Consider the following 19,620-nt stretch of genomic DNA (forward strand, 5'->3'; position numbering starts at 1 on the left):
ACAGGTAACAGTAGGAGACTTCATATTATCTGACATTTTTGTTTATCTGACTGTTGTACTCCAGGACAGGAAAGGCCCTCTGACTTTAAACACCACACTATTGGATGGAAAACAATCCTTTTATTGAAGATTATTAAAAAGCAGTAAAGTTTTTTAAAAAGCACTTTAAGTAAATTCAATTAGGTAGGAAGATAAGCAGGAACAACATAGTCCAGGGTAATAGTCCAGCAAAGTCCATAAAAACAAGGTCAGAACTTCCCAAATAAAATGCAAGAAATCAGGAAACATGTATCCAAGGCATGAATATAGAAGCATACAATTCAAGAATCAAAACTATGAAACAATGGCACTTAAAACATGAATTTTCCAAGCAAAGCTTCCATGAACAAGGACAAGATCTTGATTTGATTCCAAATGATGCTTCATCTGACTACATATCCTGTACTTGGGACTTTTATCTCCTTGTTAGCTGTGTCTCTAGCACTCATAGATTGGTTTCACTTTAGCTGAGAATGTTTTATCTTTTTCTCTCAGAGCCTAACAGACCGCGGAAGCCACTGTTCGGCTCTCCTGTTTTGACTGATCTCCTCTTGTCTATCTATTTGCTCATTATCTATTTGTTCATTAATTTCTGCAGCTGGGCCAGGTGCCGAGCTGTTTTCATGTTCTCTATCTTGGGAACTCTCTGGTAACAATTCAGAAAGCACACCATCATCCCCACACCCCTCAGGAATATTCTCATGAGAAACTACACTTTGAACAGGGATCTCCTGGTCATTCTCTGCATCAATATCACTGACCAAACCATTGCCATCTTGAAACTCAGATTGAAACTCATTGACATCACTCCCACATCCAACGCACCCTGATCCTGAAACACAATCACAGGCTGAGCTCCAACACTGACGTTCTGTTGGATAAGCAAGACTGTACTGTATTTCTCATTCTCATTCTCCAATGTTGTGAACATGAATATTCTTCTTTAAATAGAAAGTATCATTCCTTGGAACAAACAAATAAATCTTTTATTACGATCATAGACCAGCATAAGGAGAAGAGGGTACAGTCCCATAAAAGCAATATATATTAAAATCATTATAGTCTAGGCTGAAAGCTACAATGCAGAGGTGTATTAAAAGGCCAAAACACAAAATCCTATTTAAAGGGGGGAAATGACTAGAGGAAATAAAAAGGGAAGGGAATCTGGAGGGAGGGGTAGAAGCATTCCTTGGAAAGATACTACGGTCAGGATCTCGGTCCACATGTTACGTTGCTTCAGAGACTTCCATCTCTTATGATTAAATTGTGAGACAGATGAAATAGATGTTTCCCACTGGAATAAGTTGAGAAGTAACTTAGCAAAGTTTTTGATACCATAAAGTTTCAGGTTTCTAAAGCGGAACAGCCTTAGGTCCTTTCTTGTGAAGATAAGTGATGCCTTCCTGAATTCATTTCTTCAGCAGATTCCCTTTCCAGCCTCCTTTGAACAGGTTTGGGTTGAAAGGAAAATTCCCTTAGGAGGCCCATATAACTAACAAGCTCTCAAATAGGCTGTCTTATCTGACCTCTTGACAGTATCTGAAGTGTGCGCTTCCCTTGGCTGCGCTTGCTTCTTCTGCAGCAGCTTAAATAGGTTGCGATGAATCAACTCTCAGAAAGATCTTTGATGCCTCAGCAACAGACATCAAATCTTCACCAGCAGCCCCCATCTTTGCCAAGACTCTTCCACTGTATTAATTAGATTTCTAGCCTTAAAATCTTTGTCCATAATCTCAAGGATCTATTGTTGTTTTTAGTGTTTTATAAATGATGCTGTGTTAGATTTGTGATACTTTCCACAAGGACTGTTCTACTTGGCTTTTGGCTCATAACATAGATGAACCAAAACCCTCAAAGTTACCTGAATGCCAATGCCTTTGTCACAGATAACATTTTGGTGACATCTAAAGCTAAAAGGCTTTCTCTTTGGAAGAGTTGTCTAAAGTCTGTGCTTTGGGGTTTCATTCTACATCTAGTCTTGTATCCCTTTAAAAGTGGAATTTCTGCAAAAATGTCACAAAAGCCTGAGCCAATATGCTATCAACTGTTTCAATGATAAAGAGCCACATAACAGTCTTGTGTATTTTGAGGTAAGAATTATGTGCCTAACAAATGTGTACAGTGTGTTAGACTTGTATATAGATTTGTTTTGGCCATTTTTCCTTAGCTTTTTCGGACGCCCGTAATGGCAAGGGCAGAGTTGGACCACATGGCTGCTGGTCGCAGCTCCTTCTGCCCTATTCAAGAACACACAGTGTGCGGAGAGGCTGCCGTGTGCTCGCATGGGGTTTCCCTGTGAGCCCTGCCTGTTGGGGCAATCAGAATAGAAGAAAGGCATGATGTGTCTTATGCAAGCTGTGGGGCATCCTGACTATAGAGAGAGGTGCTTTAGTCCGATTGCCTTGCCACCACTGCTCTCAACTTTAGCTTTTGGGTTGGCCTAGCCTCTCTCTAGCATTGTAGGGATAGAGGGAATGATAGATAAGATAAGATAGAAGGAGGGAATGAAAGATAGACAGACAGAGAGAGAGAGAGATGGAATGATAGAGAGATACAAGGATGGAGGGAATGGTAGATAAAATAGAAGGAGAGAATGAGAGAGTGAAGGAGATGGAAAGAATTAGAGATAGATAGATAGATAGATAGATAGATAGATAGATAGATAGATAGATAGATAGAGATAGATAGAGGGAATGATAGAGGGGGGAATTATAGATGGATGGATGGATGAGTTGGAAGGATGGATAGGCAGATAGATATAGAAGGATGGAGAGAATGAGATAGATAGAGGGTATGATAGAGGGGGGAATTGCAAATGGATGAGTTGGATAGATGGATGGATGGATAGATGGAGAGAGGATGGAGCAAATGATAGATGATAGATAGATAGATAGATAGATAGATAGATAGATAGAGAGAGAGAGGATGGAGCAAATGATAGATGATAGATAGATAGATAGATAGATAGATAGATAGATAGATAGATAGATAGATGGAGGGAGAGAATGATAGGTAGATGGGTAAAATAGATAGAAGAAGGGAGGGGATTATAGATGGAAGAAAGGAAGGATGGATAGAATTACAGAAGGAAGGGAGAAGAGATGGGAAGAATTTTAGAGAAATGGACAGATAGACAGAGGATGATTTTGATTTTCCTTTGTTTTCTGGATTCTTTATTTAGCGAGACTGGGAGTTGGAAAGTGCGAATGGGTGGGTGTGGTGCACAGTGTTTGGGGACTTGTGGGTGGGTGTGCTTTTGTTTTAGGGTGGCTCTGAGCTTTGAATCACATTTTAGCTCTACTAAAGCCTTTAGCTTCTTCTCTCATCTCTCCTCCCTCTTCTGTTTCATTGATAAATAAAAGATTATTGTTATTAATAATTACAGGAATTCCAGCAAACAGCAAAGTCTCATTCTCAGAAGAATTACCTACCTACCTACCTACCTAAACTTACCACCAATAACTAATAATTTCTGGATCATACAGGAGTGTTTTTTCTAATAAGGGGACATGTTGCTTACTTGGGGATGGTGGGCTGCTGGCCTCTTCCAGTATGTTGTGAGAACAAGAAATTCAAATGCAGAAACTTTAGAAAAGGTTGCTGTTATTTTTTTAATTAGTAAAGAAAATGTCATAGTGGGTGGGCTGTGTGATGTGGAAGTGCATCTTTGACATTTTGCAGGAAGCAGTAGTGCCCTGATGCTGCTCCTGGAGAAGTTACAGGGCAGAGCTAGCAGAGGATACCTTTTTGGGATTTTTTTAAAGGATATTTTATTTCTAGAAAGAAAAAAATTCCTAAAAATCAGAGGATGACCCAAACGTTACAAAACCTGGTGGGCTAACAGTGGTAGATGTGTCCTCTAAGTGTGGCCATTTCCCACTCTGGTAGCCCTGAAAATGACGTGAAGGGGAGCCCGTGAGAGCCCCCCATTGCTGTCAATGGGCCAGATCTAGCTGCATTTTCTGGCTGTGGGCCGAAAATGCACATTCAGGCACCCTCCCATTTTTGGGGGGTGCGCAATCTGGATAACAGAAATGGCTTGAAGTTCAGCTAAATTGCACAAGCCTACTGTGTGTACCCTCTTAGATCCTATATTAAATGGGCTTCAGTCGGTGTTTAATATGTAAATGATAATATTTCTGCGAAATGTGCAATCAAGGTATGTTCTGTCCTAATCCAAGTACTTTAAACTGTATGCTGTGTGTTTTTGCATGTGCTTTTGACAGGTATTGGTGGATTCATGGTACGGCAGCGGAGTCGCACAGGACAGGGCAAAGCAAAACGATCTCTCTCTCGGAAAGATTCTTCTGGCTCCATATCTGAGCAGATACCTAGCAAAGATGAAAGTAAGATGAAAGTAATTAAGAACATCAGTTGCTTGATCAAATGCAAGTTACTCCCATATTTGAAATTACCACAAATATTCAATGTAGGAGTACTATATTGGACCATTATATTAAAATGCATTATAATATCATTTTACTGAACGAAGCCAGTGGTTCTCAACCTGTGGGTCCCCAGATGTTCTGGCCTTCAACTCCCAGAAATCCTAACAGCTGGTAACCTGGCTGGATTTTTTGGAAGTTGTAAGCGAAAACACCTGGGGACCCAGTTGAGAACCACTGAACTAAACACTGTTTTTGTCCACATTTGTATTTTCAAAATTGCTCATAGTCCAGTGGTTCTCAACCTGTGGGTCTCCAGATGTTTTGGTGTGTTGTAGGCCAAAACACCCGGGGACCCACAGGTTGAGAACCACTGTCTTAGTCCATAACGAGTAATTTCTGTTTTAGTTGCAAAATCTCGTGAACCAGTTTGGAAAATATTTCATAGCTATCTAGCTTCCATACTTATCTAAAGTTCATATGAGTGTTTTATGCATTCTTTTTCTGTTGTTTTTTTCTCATACCTGGTTGTCTATTTTAACTATTTTATCATTAGTGTCCTGTTCTAATGCATCTTAACTTGTTTAAAGATACATTTTTTCATCAGAAGGACCTCATAACTTTTTTTGAAATGTCTCTAAAGGAAGTTTAATTCACTAGGAACCAGAGATTTTTCAGATTGGGGAGATTTTAAATTATCTGTATGTACATAATATGTAGTGGATAGGGAATGGGGGAAAGGGGGCTAGTCGAAAGGGGGAAGACTGTGGGATATGCTGTCTCAGAGGGTGGTGGAGCCTCTTTCTCTGCAGGTTTTTATTTATTTTTATTTATTTATTTACTGTATTTATACCTTGCCCTTCTCAACCCCGTAGGGGACTAAAGGCAGCTTAAATATATAGGCAACAATTAGATGCCAAAAAAACCCACACATAATAAAAACATAAGCATTAAAACAATCATTAAAACACAAAAAAACCATAAAACCAATTATGCAATCCAATATCGTAGTCTATGGCTGTTCCAATTTGTTGTTGCACTATTTTATCTTTTCCTGTTTCACTGCTACATCACTCATTGAATGTTTGGTTGAACACCCACATTTTTAGCCTTTTCCTAAAGGTCAGGAGGGAGGAGACTGATCTAATTTCACTCTGGGAGGGAGTCCCATAGCCGAGGGGCCACCACTGAGAAGCCCTGTCTCTCATTCCCGCCAACCACATCTGTGAAAGAGGTGGGATTGAGAGCAGAGCCTCCCCAGATGATTTTAATCTCCTTGCCAGCTCATAGAGAGAGATACTTTCAGACAACTAAATTGAGCCAGAACCATTTAGGGCTTTATAGGCTAAAGGCAGCACTTTGAATTGGGCTCAGTAGCAGACTTGGGTGTCATCTTTCAGGAGTGCTTCAGTTGCGTGTTCCTTCATGGCACGATATTGGACTGGATGGTCCTTGTGACTTCTTCAACTTTAATGATTCTCCATGTCCAGCACTTGCTGAGTCCCTCCCTCAAGGAGCCCATGATCTATCACTTCCAAAAACCCAAGGGAAAAGAGGGGATGGGTGTGGACTCCATATACATAAGACCCCATGCAAAAAGCAGATATCCCAGACCAGGCATGGGCAAACTTAGGCCCTCTAGGAATTTTGGAGTTCAACGTGCACAATTCATAGCAACGTACCAGCTGTTAGGAATTGTGGGAGTTCAAGTTCAAAACACCTGGAGGGCCGAAGGTTGCCTATGCCTGTCTCAGACACTTCCCTTTTAGCACACTTTCCATGCTTTTAGCAAAATAGCCAGGAAGGAGAAGGGGAAAATCCTCCCCATGCTGGCACCCTATGGATCTTCTGGTCTGGTTTCAGCAAATGAGATCTCTCCAAATTCTCCACGGCCTGGGTTATCAACTACCACCATTGGCAGGGCGGAAAGCGAGCACAGATGCATCTGAGCCATCTGCTTTTTTGCTGGGGCCTTTTGTAAGCAGAGTCCTTTCTGTTCCTGCTGTTCTCTTTTCTCAGTCAGGACCACTTAGACGTGTGACTAGCCCCCTTTCCCCAAAGGCAGAAGTCGGCAGGTGGGAGCAAATAGTTTTGGTCGTTAGAGTATTTCTGGATGAGGGAGACTCGTGCATGTGGGTTTATATAGTGTTCCATTCTTGTTTGGGGCAAATAAACCTCAACTATTGAATGTATGTGAAGGGTGGGGTAGATTCATGCTGATTTGGGTATATAATCTTTAAAAAACCCTTTAGTTCTGTTTTCATTTCATATGCATATTTGTAGATTTAATTTTGTAAAAAATGCATCATTTACCAAATTGCTCAATTTCTGTGATTTTGTTTTCTCTTTAACTATCACAATCTTCCTGAGAAAAGGAAAAGGTGCCAATCAGAAAATTCAACAATAGGCCCCTCAAACTAGAATTGTGGGAATTTGAGTAGGATAGGATGATAATGTAGTTATGCGTGTTTGGTATTTCTAGGTTGGGGTGAACAGCTACCAGACACACCAGTTGATGAAACCACTCCTGTTTCTGAAAATGTAGAAAAGAATAAAAAACGCTATCGAAAAAAGAAAAACAAGCTTGAAGAAACCTTTCCAGCCTACCTGCAGGTACTGTCAATGCTGTGTATAGTATACTCACTTTAATTGTGCGGTACTTACTTTGAAAGTAGTTGTTATACTCCAGAAACTTTTTTTTTGTGGCTGCCACAAAGTATGTTGAATTAGTTGAGGCCCTGTGAGATATTCATTGAAAAACTATAGCAAAATATTATTTATTATTTATTTATTTACAGCTTTTATATTCCGCCCTTCTCACCCCGCAGGGGACTCAGGGCGGATTACAGTGTACACATATATGGCAAACATTCAATGCCAAATTTTGACATACAAACATATACAGACATACACAGAGGTTATTTAACTTTTCTGGCCGCCGGGGAGCTGTCGCTTTCATCGTCCATCTGCGACGCTGATGAAGCACTTCTGCATTCCCCGCATGTTTCCCCGCTGGAATGCTTTGCTGGAGTCTTCTTTATGGCCTCATAAATCAGTTAATTTAGCCTCCCCACACTTTAAGGTGGTACCTTTTTTTCCTACTTGACAGATGCAACTGTCTTTCGGGTTGCAAAGGTCGACAACAGGCTACACACAATTGGTTAGAAACCCACTCAGAGTGATCTTAATGCAGCTGACACTCAGCTGCGCCACAATCCCGGTGCAAATATGCTGCAGGATAACCCCCAACAACAAAGTTTTTGCTGTTTAATAATCTTTTCCCATGTTTTTATCATAGAACCAATTAGGAAATCACATTTATAACCCAGGACAAAAATCATGTAACATAGTTATAATTCTACATATAACCTAAATGCGCATATTAACATACTTTTTAAAATTTAGATATCACCAGTTGAATATACTATCTATGACTGAATCAAAATTTGCAGAGTAGGTCTTATAAAACAAACATTTGATTAGAAGAGAAGTGACGATAGTAACATTTTTTTAAATGCAACTCTTTTGCTTTGCTCACACAATTCAGTAATACCTGCATACCAGTGGGACCAGAATCCACAATTTCATCGACCTGCATCCAACAAATATTTCCTGTCTTGGATTTTTTAAAGTCCTCCAGGCAATTTCATGATGTGCTTCTGCTAGAAGTTACCACAGAGTTACACTGTCAAATTTCTAAAGAGAATTTTCTAGGACCTCTAATATGACTCTATGGCAGTGGTTCCCAACACTTTTTAAAAATCAGGGATCACTTTGTGGGGATTGGTAAATGTAAATAAACAGAAAGTTTACCACAGTTTCTGAACCAAGATATACCCTGCAGTATAATAAAGTGTCACTCAGGCTTGTGGAACAAGTAACAGTATCTTTACTTCAGTTCAAAAAGTTAAACAGGGTAACAAGTAAAAGTTAAACAGGTTGCAGGTTCAAATCCGGGGAGAGGCAGATGAGCTCCCTCTATCAACTCCAGCTCCTCATGCGAGGACATGAGAGAAGCCTCCCACAAGGATGAAAAAACATCAAATCATCCGGGCGTCCCCTGGTGATTTGACGGCCAATTCTCTCACAGCAGGAGCGACTTGCAGTTTCTCAGGTCGCTCCTGACATGACAAAAGAAAATAACAACAGGGCAACAATATATACAGCAATCTCTCTGAATTCACACAGAGAACAGAGGGAATAAACAGTCCTTTTAAACAGTCTTTAAAATATGCTTCATGTTTTAAAAATGATCAGGCTTCATAGAATTGGCAGCCATTTCCTTCCTGGCTGTTTCCAGTCAGCACCCTCTTCACTCTCCAAAGTGAAAATGGCAGTTAAAACCGTTTGTCTCAGCAGCAAGCCAGAAGCAGCAGCCAATCAGAACTCTGGGCCCTGGCATGCTCAGCCAATCAGCTGCTGACACATGTCTTTCCAGTCAAACCCATTACATCATGGCATCATTTTGCAAATCTTCACACACTTGACCATGGACCACTTTGACCAGAGAACACTCTCAACCTTAGTACTAAAAGGGTTGCAAATCAGTTTTTGGTCAACTTTAAATTCAGTTTGGTTATTTGGGGTCCTGATTCAGAAAATTGCATTGGTTAGACCACATCAGCTCTAGTTTCTGATACAGAACATATGCTATCCAGTAGTCACCATCTGCTCACCCAGAGAAAAACATATTTAATAAGCCTCGGCACTATAAGAGGGTTTTGCAAGACCAATTGCTCTCATTGCAACGGTGTAGTAACAGTGAGGCCGTGGATCATATCTTAGTTCTTGCGGACAACTGGTGGTCCACAGACCACAGGTTGGGAATCATTGCTCTATGGTGACTCCTGGTACAACTCATTTTTTTTTCAAAAATTTGTCTATAGTTTCCTGTTTCCACAGTAAGTTTGGGGACTTACCAGCTTTGGAAAAGCATAGGTGGGGCTTCTGAACAATCTAGAACGGGGTACGGTGAGCTACTAGAAGAGGGTTGAATCACTCCAGATTGGAAATGTTCCTTCTTTTCATGTAGGATCTCTTTAAAAGTAGCTCAAGCAATTTTAGAGACTGTAGTTTCAAAGTTTTTAGAGTATACCAACTACTTTCAAAGTAAATACCACACAATTAAACAGGAAATAACACTTTCAAACCAGGAACAGAAAACATTTCGAATTTTGTTTCATACTGTAATGTATATAAAAGGTAAAGGTAAAGGTTTTCCCTTGACATTAAGTCCAGTCGTGTCCGACTCGGGGGGTTAGTGCTCATCTCAATTTCTAAGCCGAAGAGCCGGCGTTGTCCGTAGATGCCTCCAAGGTCATGTGGCTGGCATGACTACACATAATATACATGTAATGTATATACAGTATGTTTATTTGGAATATATGCTATTTAATTAAAAGAATAATAAAACAGGGTTTTGAATTATATTTCTCAAATATTTGGAATTTTGCAGACAATGAGCAATTTTAATAGCACACCAAACGTATGTTTGCTTTTAAATTTTAGGAAGCCTTCTTCGGCAAAGATCTTCTGGATACCAGCAGACAAAGTAAACCAAGTTTGGATCATTTAGGTGAAGAAAACCTTAACATTTCATGCAAAACAAATCTGAGCACAAACTTCTTAGATCCATCTTCAGACCCCCTTCTTAGCTCAACTTCCACCCCAGTGCCACCAAAAGCCGGCACACAAGGTATGCAAGTTTGAGGACGGTGCCTTGTGCATTATGATAAGGGCTGGGCAATGTGAATGGGCTTGTGGGATTTTGGAAAGATGAATGTTGGAGAGATTGGGTGTGTACACATGCAAAAAATGGGGGGATGGTTGTCATTCAGACGTTTCATATTATAGCCCAAACATGGGCTAATTTCGACCCTCAAGGTGTTTTGGACTTCAATTCCCATAATTCCTAACAGCCTGTGGGCCAAAAACACCTGGAGGGCCAAAGTTTGCCCATGCTTTTTATAGCCTCACTTTACCATTCTTTTGTTCAAGGATAGATAAGGTCCATGGCAGTATCTTCTGAGACTAAAATGTTTTCCTTTTTAGGTTGTTGTAGGTTTTTTGGGCTATATGGCCATGTTCTGGAGGCATTCTCTCCTGACGTTTTGCCTGCATCTATGGCAAGCATCCAAAAACCTACAACAACCCAGTGATTCCGGCCATGAAAGCCTTCGATAATACATTTTCCTTTTTGTTTGTAAATAGTTTCAGTTCTGATGTTTGCATTATGAGAAAGGTACAATGAGGACTTCTAATTAGCAAATCACTACCTCTGAGGATGCTTGCCATAGATGCAGGCGAAACGTCAGGAGAGAATGCCTCTAGAACATGGCCATACAGCCCGAAAAAACCTACAACAACCCAGTGATTCCGGCCATGAAAACCTTCGACAATTCAGCAAAACCTCTACTACAGTGGTTCTCAACCTGAGGGTCCCCAGGTGTTTTGGCCTACAACTCCCAGAAATCCCAGCCAGTTTACCAGCTGTTAGGATATCTGGGAGTTGAAGGCCAACACATATGGGGACCCACAGGTCTACTAGGTCTTATTTTCAGGGGATGTCTTATTTTGGGGGAAACAGGGTATATTATGAATAATTCCAGAGACCAGGCCATAAGAAATAGGATACAAATGTTATACAGTATGTAAATCTAGAAGGTTTGTCTCAAAAAAATTAATATCTTAAAGGAAATAATCCTCGTGGTGATGGTGGGAATTGTAAGTGTTGTGTATTTGTATGTATATATCCTAAAATAAAAAATATATTTAAAAGAAAGAAAGAGAGGTACCTATTTTAATGTTTGTTATTTTCAACCTGTTCAACTTCTTTGACAGTTTAATTACATTTCTGGGTTTAGCTATGTATATTTTACCCGTTTTAAGATGTTTTGATACAAAGATATAAAGAAATACATATTTTGTATAGGTATTGCTATTTTTGTAATATTTTTATTGATGGGTTTTATAAGGTTAGAAAAGTAAGGTTTTGTACATTGAAAGTGGGAGAACGTTGTAGTCGATAGGAAAGGAGGAGAGCCTTCCCCGCCCCCCTCAAGAGAAGAAGAAAAGAGAGAGGAGAAAAAAAAAACCTAGGGTAGAGTCAGTTGGAAAAAAAGAAATTTATATTTAATGAAAGATAAAAATAAAAAAATAAAAAAAATTAGAAAAAAAATGTGACTTCCCTCTTGTCTTCGTTGGTCATTTGTAACTCATTTTCTGTGTGAAAAAAATAGATCCAAGTAATTAACTCCCTCGCTGTTGCTTGTTTAGTTATAGTTCATTCAAATAAAAAAAAATTCTCCTCATGTAACAATCTCTATTTTACATTGTCTAAAGCAGGGGTCCACAAACTTTTTAAACAGAGGGCCAGGTCACGGTCCCTCAAACTGTTGGAGGGCCGGATTATAATTTGGAAAAAAAAAACATGAATGAATTCCTATGCACGCCACATATCTTATTTGTAGTGCAAAAATCACTTAAAAACAATACAATAATTAAAATGAAGAACAATTTTAACAAATATAAACTTATTAGTATTTCAATGGGAAGTGTGGGCCTGCTTTTGGCTCATGAGAAAGGATTGTTGCTGTTGTTGTTGTGTGCTTTCAAGTTGTCTCAGACTTAGGTTGACCCTGAGCGAGGGCCGGGTAAATGACCTTGGAGGGCCGTATTCGGCCCCCGGGCCTTAGTTTGAGGACTCCTGGTCTAAAGTAATCTTTTACTGGGTCCCAGTTAGTGCATTTCTTCGGAGACCCGTGGTTTGCTGTTAGCCAATATGTTAGTTCGTCCATGCTCATTATCTCTAAAATTTTACTATGCCATTCTTCCCGTTGGGGTATTTCTTTCAGTCACCATTTTCTAGCAAATGCAATTCTGGCTGCAGTAGTTAGGTAATTAAATAGGTTTCCATTATATTTTTCTCCTTCCAAGTTGAGCATGCCTAGTAAAACAAACTCTGGTTCTTTATTAATCCGTTTTTTAAGAATTTTTTGGATGTCTTTTTGAATTGTGTTCCAGAACTCTTTAGCTTTTAGGCAAGTCCACCAGATGTGGAAAAAGGTGCCTACTTGTTGATTCCAACATTTGTTTGATGTATGTTTATTATATTTTGAAATCTTCTGAGGGGTTAGATACCATCTGTATACCATTTTAATTATATTTTCCTTTAAATCATAAGGTATTGCTGATGACCCCATAGCTGCTCTTGTGCTGAATAATGATGAGGACATTCTTGGAATCTTTTCTGATGATTTAGTGAAATCGGCAGATCATTCAGGTATGTGCTAATAACGTTCTTGTTGGTTCTGTGAAATTAATTCTGATTTATAAATTAAATATGTGCCACATTTGCAGTTATATTCAACTAGTTATTTATCTCTGTACTTGTTATGCCTTAAGTTTGCTTCCGCTGGCAAATAACCCCTCCTTCTTGCTTTGATCAGTACATCAACCTTTATTTTACTTTCCACTTGATTGATAGGCAGGATTTTTTTAAATGACTGTGTCTGTCATAACTGTGCACTATTTCAGCATGTGGCTGTATGTACTTTGGATTTGTGTTCTTTCTTGCCTTCCTCACTCTTATTTTCCCTTCTTATTATAATCATCCATTTTATCTGATTTGGATCCCGTAGGTCTTGATTTATGCACTTTCCAGGTTGAGAGCTCATCCTCCCCTTTTGGTAAGGATATAATTAGTGGGTGATTCGTGATTAGAAGTAGCCCTCTTTCCTAGTGGTTTCAACTAATTTGCTTTTGCTTTTGCATGCAAAGTACGGCTTTCTCCATATCACTAAAATAACTCCATTTTTCACCATCTCTGTCTATAGAGCCTTGCACAATTGTTACATGCTGCCTATGCAGTGCACCCAGTAGAATTTGAGTATTCAGTTTCAAAATGTTGTGAATAACTACATCTTGAATTTGTGTGAGCGCGCGTGTGCATTTTAAAATACAAAATAATTCTGCTCTATGCAAGTATGTTAGAAAAAGCATTAGGTATCTCTTATCATAGTAGTAGTCTTGATTTTCTTCTTTTACAACAGCGTTTTTCAACCTGGGAGTCGGAACCCCTTTGGGGTCGCAAGGGGGTTTCCGAGGGGTTGCCAAAGACCATCAGAAAGCATATATTTATTTTTTGTTGACACCATTTTACCCTGCCCTTCTCAACGCCCCAGTGGGGGACTCAGAGAGGTCTTCTGATGGTCTTAGGAACCCCTTTGGCAGAGAAGGCTGGAGATCTCTCCACCTGACCTTCTCTTCTTTTTTGGAAACAGACGGCGAATCCTCCCACCAAAAACCCTCTTCCTGCTGTGATTGGCAGCACTCCGAGCAGGGAGGGGAGAGCAGGTGTGCTCGGCACATGGCAGTGTGGTGCGCATGTGCGGGGCGAGGGAGAGAGTGCGAGGCTGGAGGGAGGCTCATGCTAGTGAGTCCTTTCAAGCCATGGGAATTCTGCGTGGGAAGTTTGGCCCAATTCTGTTGTTGCTGGGGTTCAGAATGCTCTTTGATTGTATGTGAACTATAAATCCCAGCAACTACAATTCACAAATGTCAGGGTCTATTTTCCCCAAACTCCACCAGTGTTCACATTTGGGCATATTGAGTATTTGTGCCAAGTTTGTTCCTGATCCATCATTGTTTGAGTCCACAGTGCTCTCTGGATGTAGGTGAACTACAACTCCAAAACTCAAGGTCACTGCCCACCAAACCCTTAAAGTATTTTCTGTTGGTCATGCGAGTTCTGTGTACCAAGTTTGGTTCAATTGCATTGTTGGTGGAGTTCAGAATGCTCTTTGATTGTAGGTGAACTATAAGTCCCAGCAACTACAATTCCCAAATGTCAAGGTCTATTTTCCCCAAACTCCACTAGTGTTCACATTTGGGCATATTGAGTATTTGTGCCAAGTTTGGTCTACAGTGCTCTCTGGATGTAGGTGAACTACAACTCCAAAACTCAAGGTCAATGCCCACTTCACCCTTCCAGTATTTTCTCTTGGTCATGGGAGTTCTGTGTACCATGTTTGGTTCAATTCCATCATTGGTGGAGTTCAGAATTTTCTTTGATTATAGCTGAACTATAAATCCCAGCAACAACAATTCCAAAATGTCAAAGTCTATTTTCCCCAAACTCCACCAGTGTTCACATTTGGGCATATTGAGTATTTGTGCCAAGTTTGGTCTAGAGTGCTCTCTGGATGTAGGTGCCCACCAAACCCTTCCAGTATTTTCTGTTGGTCATGGGAGTTCTGTGTGCCAAGTTTGGTTCAATTCCATCGTTGGTGGAGTTCAGAATGCTCTTTGATTAACTATAAATCCCAGCAACTACAACTCCCAATTGGCAGAATCAGACCACTGGTGGTCTACGGACCACAGTACAGCAACCCTTATTTTCCTTAGTATTCTGCTGTTTCTGAGCTTTTGAAATCTGAAGACAGGCCTACAATTCGAGGATATCTTTGGTGAGATTCTGATTGACTTGTGCAGAAAATGTGTTTTTTAAAGGTGACTGAACGAAAATATGCTAATTTAACTCATTATAGAAAAATGGGATTCAAAACATTTTTCTACGCATTTTGTTTAATGGAAAAAAATCAATGTGTTCATCTCCTTTTAAGCTAAAACGTATCTTCTTCCTTCTGCCAGCTGGTCTGGATATTGGAGCCATCCCGGACGATCCCTCTTCTCTGCCTCTACAAAGCGTCAGTCAGAGTTCACGGCCGTTGAGTGAAGAACAATTAGATGGAATCCTGAGCCCTGAATTGGACAAGATGGTCACAGATGGTAAATGACTATCTTTTATCCTCTACTTATAAAGGAACCTATTATTATAGATGATAGAAGACTATGCACAATTTCAGACATGCTTTGTGTTTGCAGTTCTTGAGACTAATTTGTGGCATTTCAGATGACAGAAGTACAATGGATGATAATGGCTCATGTTTATATTGCTTTTTCTTTGTCCAGGTGCAATTCTTGGTAAAATGTACAAGATTCCAGGTACGACCTTTTGCTATTCGTTACATTTTCATGAAGTGTACTGTATTCAAACATTTCCTTATACTCACATTTAGTATTTTACAGAGCTTGGAGGAAAGGATGTGGAAGACCTGTTTACAGCTGTACTGAGTCCAGCAACTACTCAATCAACACCTTTGCCACAACCCCAACCACCCCCACCACAACCCTTAATGCACTTGCACAATCCAGGTATAGTGCTCATTTTGTTATTCAAAAACAAAACATTACCAGCTTATAGGAAGAGAAAGTTTTAGAAAGACATGTAACAGCCTAATTGCTGCAGAAGTTCACACAACAATCTCCAGAGATTTCTAATCCTCTTTGGACTCATTTTTGTGGGAGATGATTGTAATTCAATTACTAGCTTGGGTACCCGGCGTTGCCCGGATTATTTATTTGAAAAATCATTTATTTTATTTTATTTTACAAAATGCATAAGGTTGTGGGTGAACTACAACTCACATCATGCCAGGTTAACTCCCTGAAACTCCATCAGTACTTTAAGTTTGTTATGTTGAGCAAGTTTGCTCTAGATGCATCATTGTTTGGGTTCAGTGTGCTCTCTGGCTGTAGGGCAAACTACAACTCCTACCATGGTGAGTCAGTCCCCTCAGACTCCTCCAGTAGGTTGAGGTAGTCATGGGAGTTCTGTGTGCCAAGTTTGGTCCAGGTCCATCATTGGTGGAGGTCACACTTTCTCTGGTTGTGGGTGAACTACAACTCCCAGAAAGGAAGGTCAGTTCCCCCTAAGCCCCTCCAGTAATCAAATTTCGGTTTATCAGGTATGTGTTACAAATTTGGTTGAGATCCATCAGTGTTTGGGTTCACAGTGCTCTCTGGATGTAGGTGAACTACAACTCGCCCGAGTCAAGGTGAATTTCCCCCAAAGACTTCCAGTTTTTGTTTTGTTTTTGTTTTTTGTTTTTGTTTTTGCTGGTCATGGGGGCTCTGTGTGCCAAGTTTGGTTCAATTCCATCTTTGGTAGAGTTCAGAGTGCTCTTTGATTGCTGGTGAAGTATAAATCCCAGTCCCTACAATTCCAAAATTTCCAGGCCAATTCCCCTCAAAACTCACCAGCATTCAAATTTGGACATACTGGGTATGCATGCAAGTTTGATCCAGATCCATAATTGTTTGGGTTCATAGTGCACTCTGGATAGTGAACTATAACACCTATAAATCCCAGACCTCCAGTATTTTTTATTGGTCATGGGGGTTCTGTGTGCCAAGTTAGTTCCAGATCCATCATTGGTGGAGTTCAGAGTGCTCTTAGAGTGCAAGTGAACTATATATCCCAGTCCTACAACTATAAATCATGGTGAATTCTCCCCAAACCTCTCTAGTATGTTCATTTGCTGATCAATTCCTCTATTTGCTTTGTGCCATAGAAAAGAATAGGAAAGGGTTAAGCGAGAGGCAGTGGGTGGGGTCATGCAAATTCCACACCAATGGAAAGAGTCAGAAACACTGTGGTGCCTGTGGTGGAGGAAACACATAAAATCTAGGATGGAATTGTTCCCGTATGAAAGCCTTCTCTTGTGTGGGGAACAGTATGGTGTTCGTGGAGGACATTGGTAGGGCTCTTGGACATGTTCACGGTGCTCACTATAACCTGCAATGTCATTGGAGGGAGGGCCATTGGTGTCTCTTGAATAGTGGAAGCTATAGCTGTTTGTGGAGGTCGGAGCTTGTCTATGTAAGTGGACACCCCAGCCACATATACACATACATATTTTCACTTGTATTGTGTGTATAGATTTAATCACATCACAGAAGAGTGTCAAGATTTGCCTAAATATCAGTACTAGAATACTCTTACCCATCTCCTTCAGAAAGTATATGGCTACATCTTAAGTCTGAAAATAAAATAAAATAAAATGTAAAATTATTTAACTTTAATAAGTTCTTCAATGTATTATTCTTACACATTCTTCAAAATCCATTTATCTTTGCTGCAGTTTGTCCTGCAAGATACTGAATCCAAGTTTTACTTAGAGGGAATTTGCCACACTCTAAAGCATTCTTTGTGTCCTGGGTAATATTGTTATATAGTAAAACGCAAATTGATCTTTGAATAGTAGTCACCATTCACTGCTGTATTTGCATGTTTTCTTCAAAGGGGAAAACACGTTTTCAAGAGTTCCACTTATGAATGGGCTGATTGGACCAAATCCCCATCTCCCTCATGCATCTCTAGTTCCTGGAGGTGGATTAGGTGCTTTTCCTACCATATCACAGCCACCATTCACGGACACAAGGTAAATCTGATAAATATCTAACTTGCTATGGTAATTGTCCTATATTTCTGGAAGCCATTCCAGGCATTTAAGTCAGGCCTCTCTCTGGATGACTGGGATCTAACACAAAGTTGTTGAAAGTGGAGATGGGGAAGGTATGGGCTCTCTTTTCCCTTCTGCACTCACTTGAATCCCATGAAACAGCGCCCAAGAAAATCCCATGGGTTTAGGATGCAGTGGGCTCCGTCTGTGTGTTCAGAATAATCAGGGCTTCCCACTGCAGGCTTCTGTTAGTTCAAGTTCCCATATTCTCCTCCTTGGGAGATAGTTTCTTATGACTGCCCATTGCACTTTACTCAAGGAACAGCTGGGTTTATGAAGTGTAAGGTGGTGACATTCCATCACCCGGGCATTTTAGTTGACCAAACATTTGGATTAGGCATTAGACAGCCGGTAGGCTGTTAGGAATTGTGGGAGTTGAAGTTCAAAACACCTAGAGGGCCAAAGTCTGCCCATGCCTGGATTAGACTTTGCATTTCTGCCTTGCTTGTTTGACTGGTGATCAGGGCATCACCTGTTAATTCTACTTATTTTGCATAACTTAAAAGGCTAATGTCGTGGAGTTTTTTTTAAAAAAAAAATAGTTAATATTCCACACCTTCTCCACTAATTTGTGCCTTTTGTGTTCTATAACACCCGGCCATTCCTACTTTTTCATGTCAGGAGCGACTTGAGAAACTGCTTTTGGTGTGAGAGCATTGGCTGTCTGCAAGGATGTTGCCCAGGGACACCCAGATGTTTTGATGTTTTACCATCCATGTGGGAGGCTTCTCTCATTGCTACTGAGAAACTATCACCAGATTAGAAAGATCTTGTTTTTTTAATAGTTTTTTTTTTGTCGTGTCAGGAGCGACTTGAGAAACTGCAAGTCGCTTCTGGTGTGAGAGAATTGGCCGTCTGCAAGGATGTTGCCCAGGGGACGTCCGGATGATTTGATGTTTTATCATCCTTGTGGGAGGCTTCTCTCATGTCCCCGCATGAGGAGCTGGAGTTGATAGAGGGAGCTCATCCGCCTCTCCCCGGATTCGAACCTGCAACCTGTCGGTCTTCAGTCCTGCCGGCACAAGGGTTTAACCCACTGCACCACTGATGGCCTTAAATTTATTTTTGAATGTCATTCCATCTGTGCCCAACCGAAGTTATTAGAAATATTGAGATGGTCTGTGTTTGAATTTTGGACAACTTAACCCTAGAGATGGTCACAAATGCATCCTTTGCTTTACTATCACAGAGATAAAAATGCATTTAATGCTGTGATGAATGATCCCGCTGGCTCATGGGTTCCATCCGCTGCCCCTCTGGAAGGTGAAGGTGACACCATGTCTAATGCACAGAGAAGCACTCTGAAATGGGAGAAAGAGGAAGCACTCGGTGAAATGGCAACTGTAGCACCTGTTCTGTACACAAATATCAACTTTCCAAATCTGAAAGAGGAGTTCCCAGGTATGTTGTGAATTAAAGAACGAAAGGTAACTAGTGACCTTGTCAGACGACTGCCAACGTCACTCCACTTCATAGAGGGGCATGGGGAACCTGGCGCCCTATGCCACGCAATGCCGAGGGCGATCAGATGGGGGGAAGCGTGAGCACACATGGTGCACATGGCTTCCCCCCATGCATTACAATGGCAACATGGGAGCCGTCCCATGTTGCTCTGATGGCGGCATGCTCCCTCACTCATGGAGCCGCACTGGTGTCATGTGATGGGAGCCATCTGGATCGGTGGGTGACCGGGTCTCAAATGGTGCATGCCACCAAATTTGGCCCCATGTCTAGAGGTCGTTAACAAATCTGATAGACCTCAGCTTTCTTTCATTCACATTTTCCTAACGCTGAAAGATGCGATTTGTTTAACCCTGAAGGGGGGAAACATT

General features: G+C 40.7%; 1 protein-coding gene across 10 annotated transcripts in view; it reads left to right on the forward strand.

The window, feature by feature from the left end:
• Positions 1-19,620, forward strand: part of KMT2C (lysine methyltransferase 2C) — a 264,118-nt gene that overhangs the window by 176,441 nt on the left and 68,057 nt on the right. For 8 of the 10 annotated variants that reach the window (XM_060782601.2, XM_060782604.2, XM_060782602.2 and 5 more), the window contains 10 exons: positions 4,266-4,385; positions 6,907-7,037; positions 9,933-10,119; positions 12,607-12,705; positions 13,064-13,111; positions 15,075-15,212; positions 15,396-15,428; positions 15,513-15,638; positions 17,569-17,707; positions 18,978-19,189. In XM_060782601.2, the coding sequence (XP_060638584.2) occupies positions 4,266-4,385; positions 6,907-7,037; positions 9,933-10,119; positions 12,607-12,705; positions 13,064-13,111; positions 15,075-15,212; positions 15,396-15,428; positions 15,513-15,638; positions 17,569-17,707; positions 18,978-19,189 (1,233 nt within the window). The remainder of the gene's footprint in view (positions 1-4,265; positions 4,386-6,906; positions 7,038-9,932; positions 10,120-12,606; positions 12,706-13,063; positions 13,112-15,074; positions 15,213-15,395; positions 15,429-15,512; positions 15,639-17,568; positions 17,708-18,977; positions 19,190-19,620) is intronic. The other 2 variants (XM_060782605.2, XM_060782610.2) reach the window with 1 other exon arrangement.

The sequence above is a fragment of the Anolis sagrei genome, chromosome 6 (genome assembly GCF_037176765.1).
Source record: "Anolis sagrei isolate rAnoSag1 chromosome 6, rAnoSag1.mat, whole genome shotgun sequence".
Lineage (NCBI taxonomy): Eukaryota > Metazoa > Chordata > Lepidosauria > Squamata > Dactyloidae > Anolis > Anolis sagrei.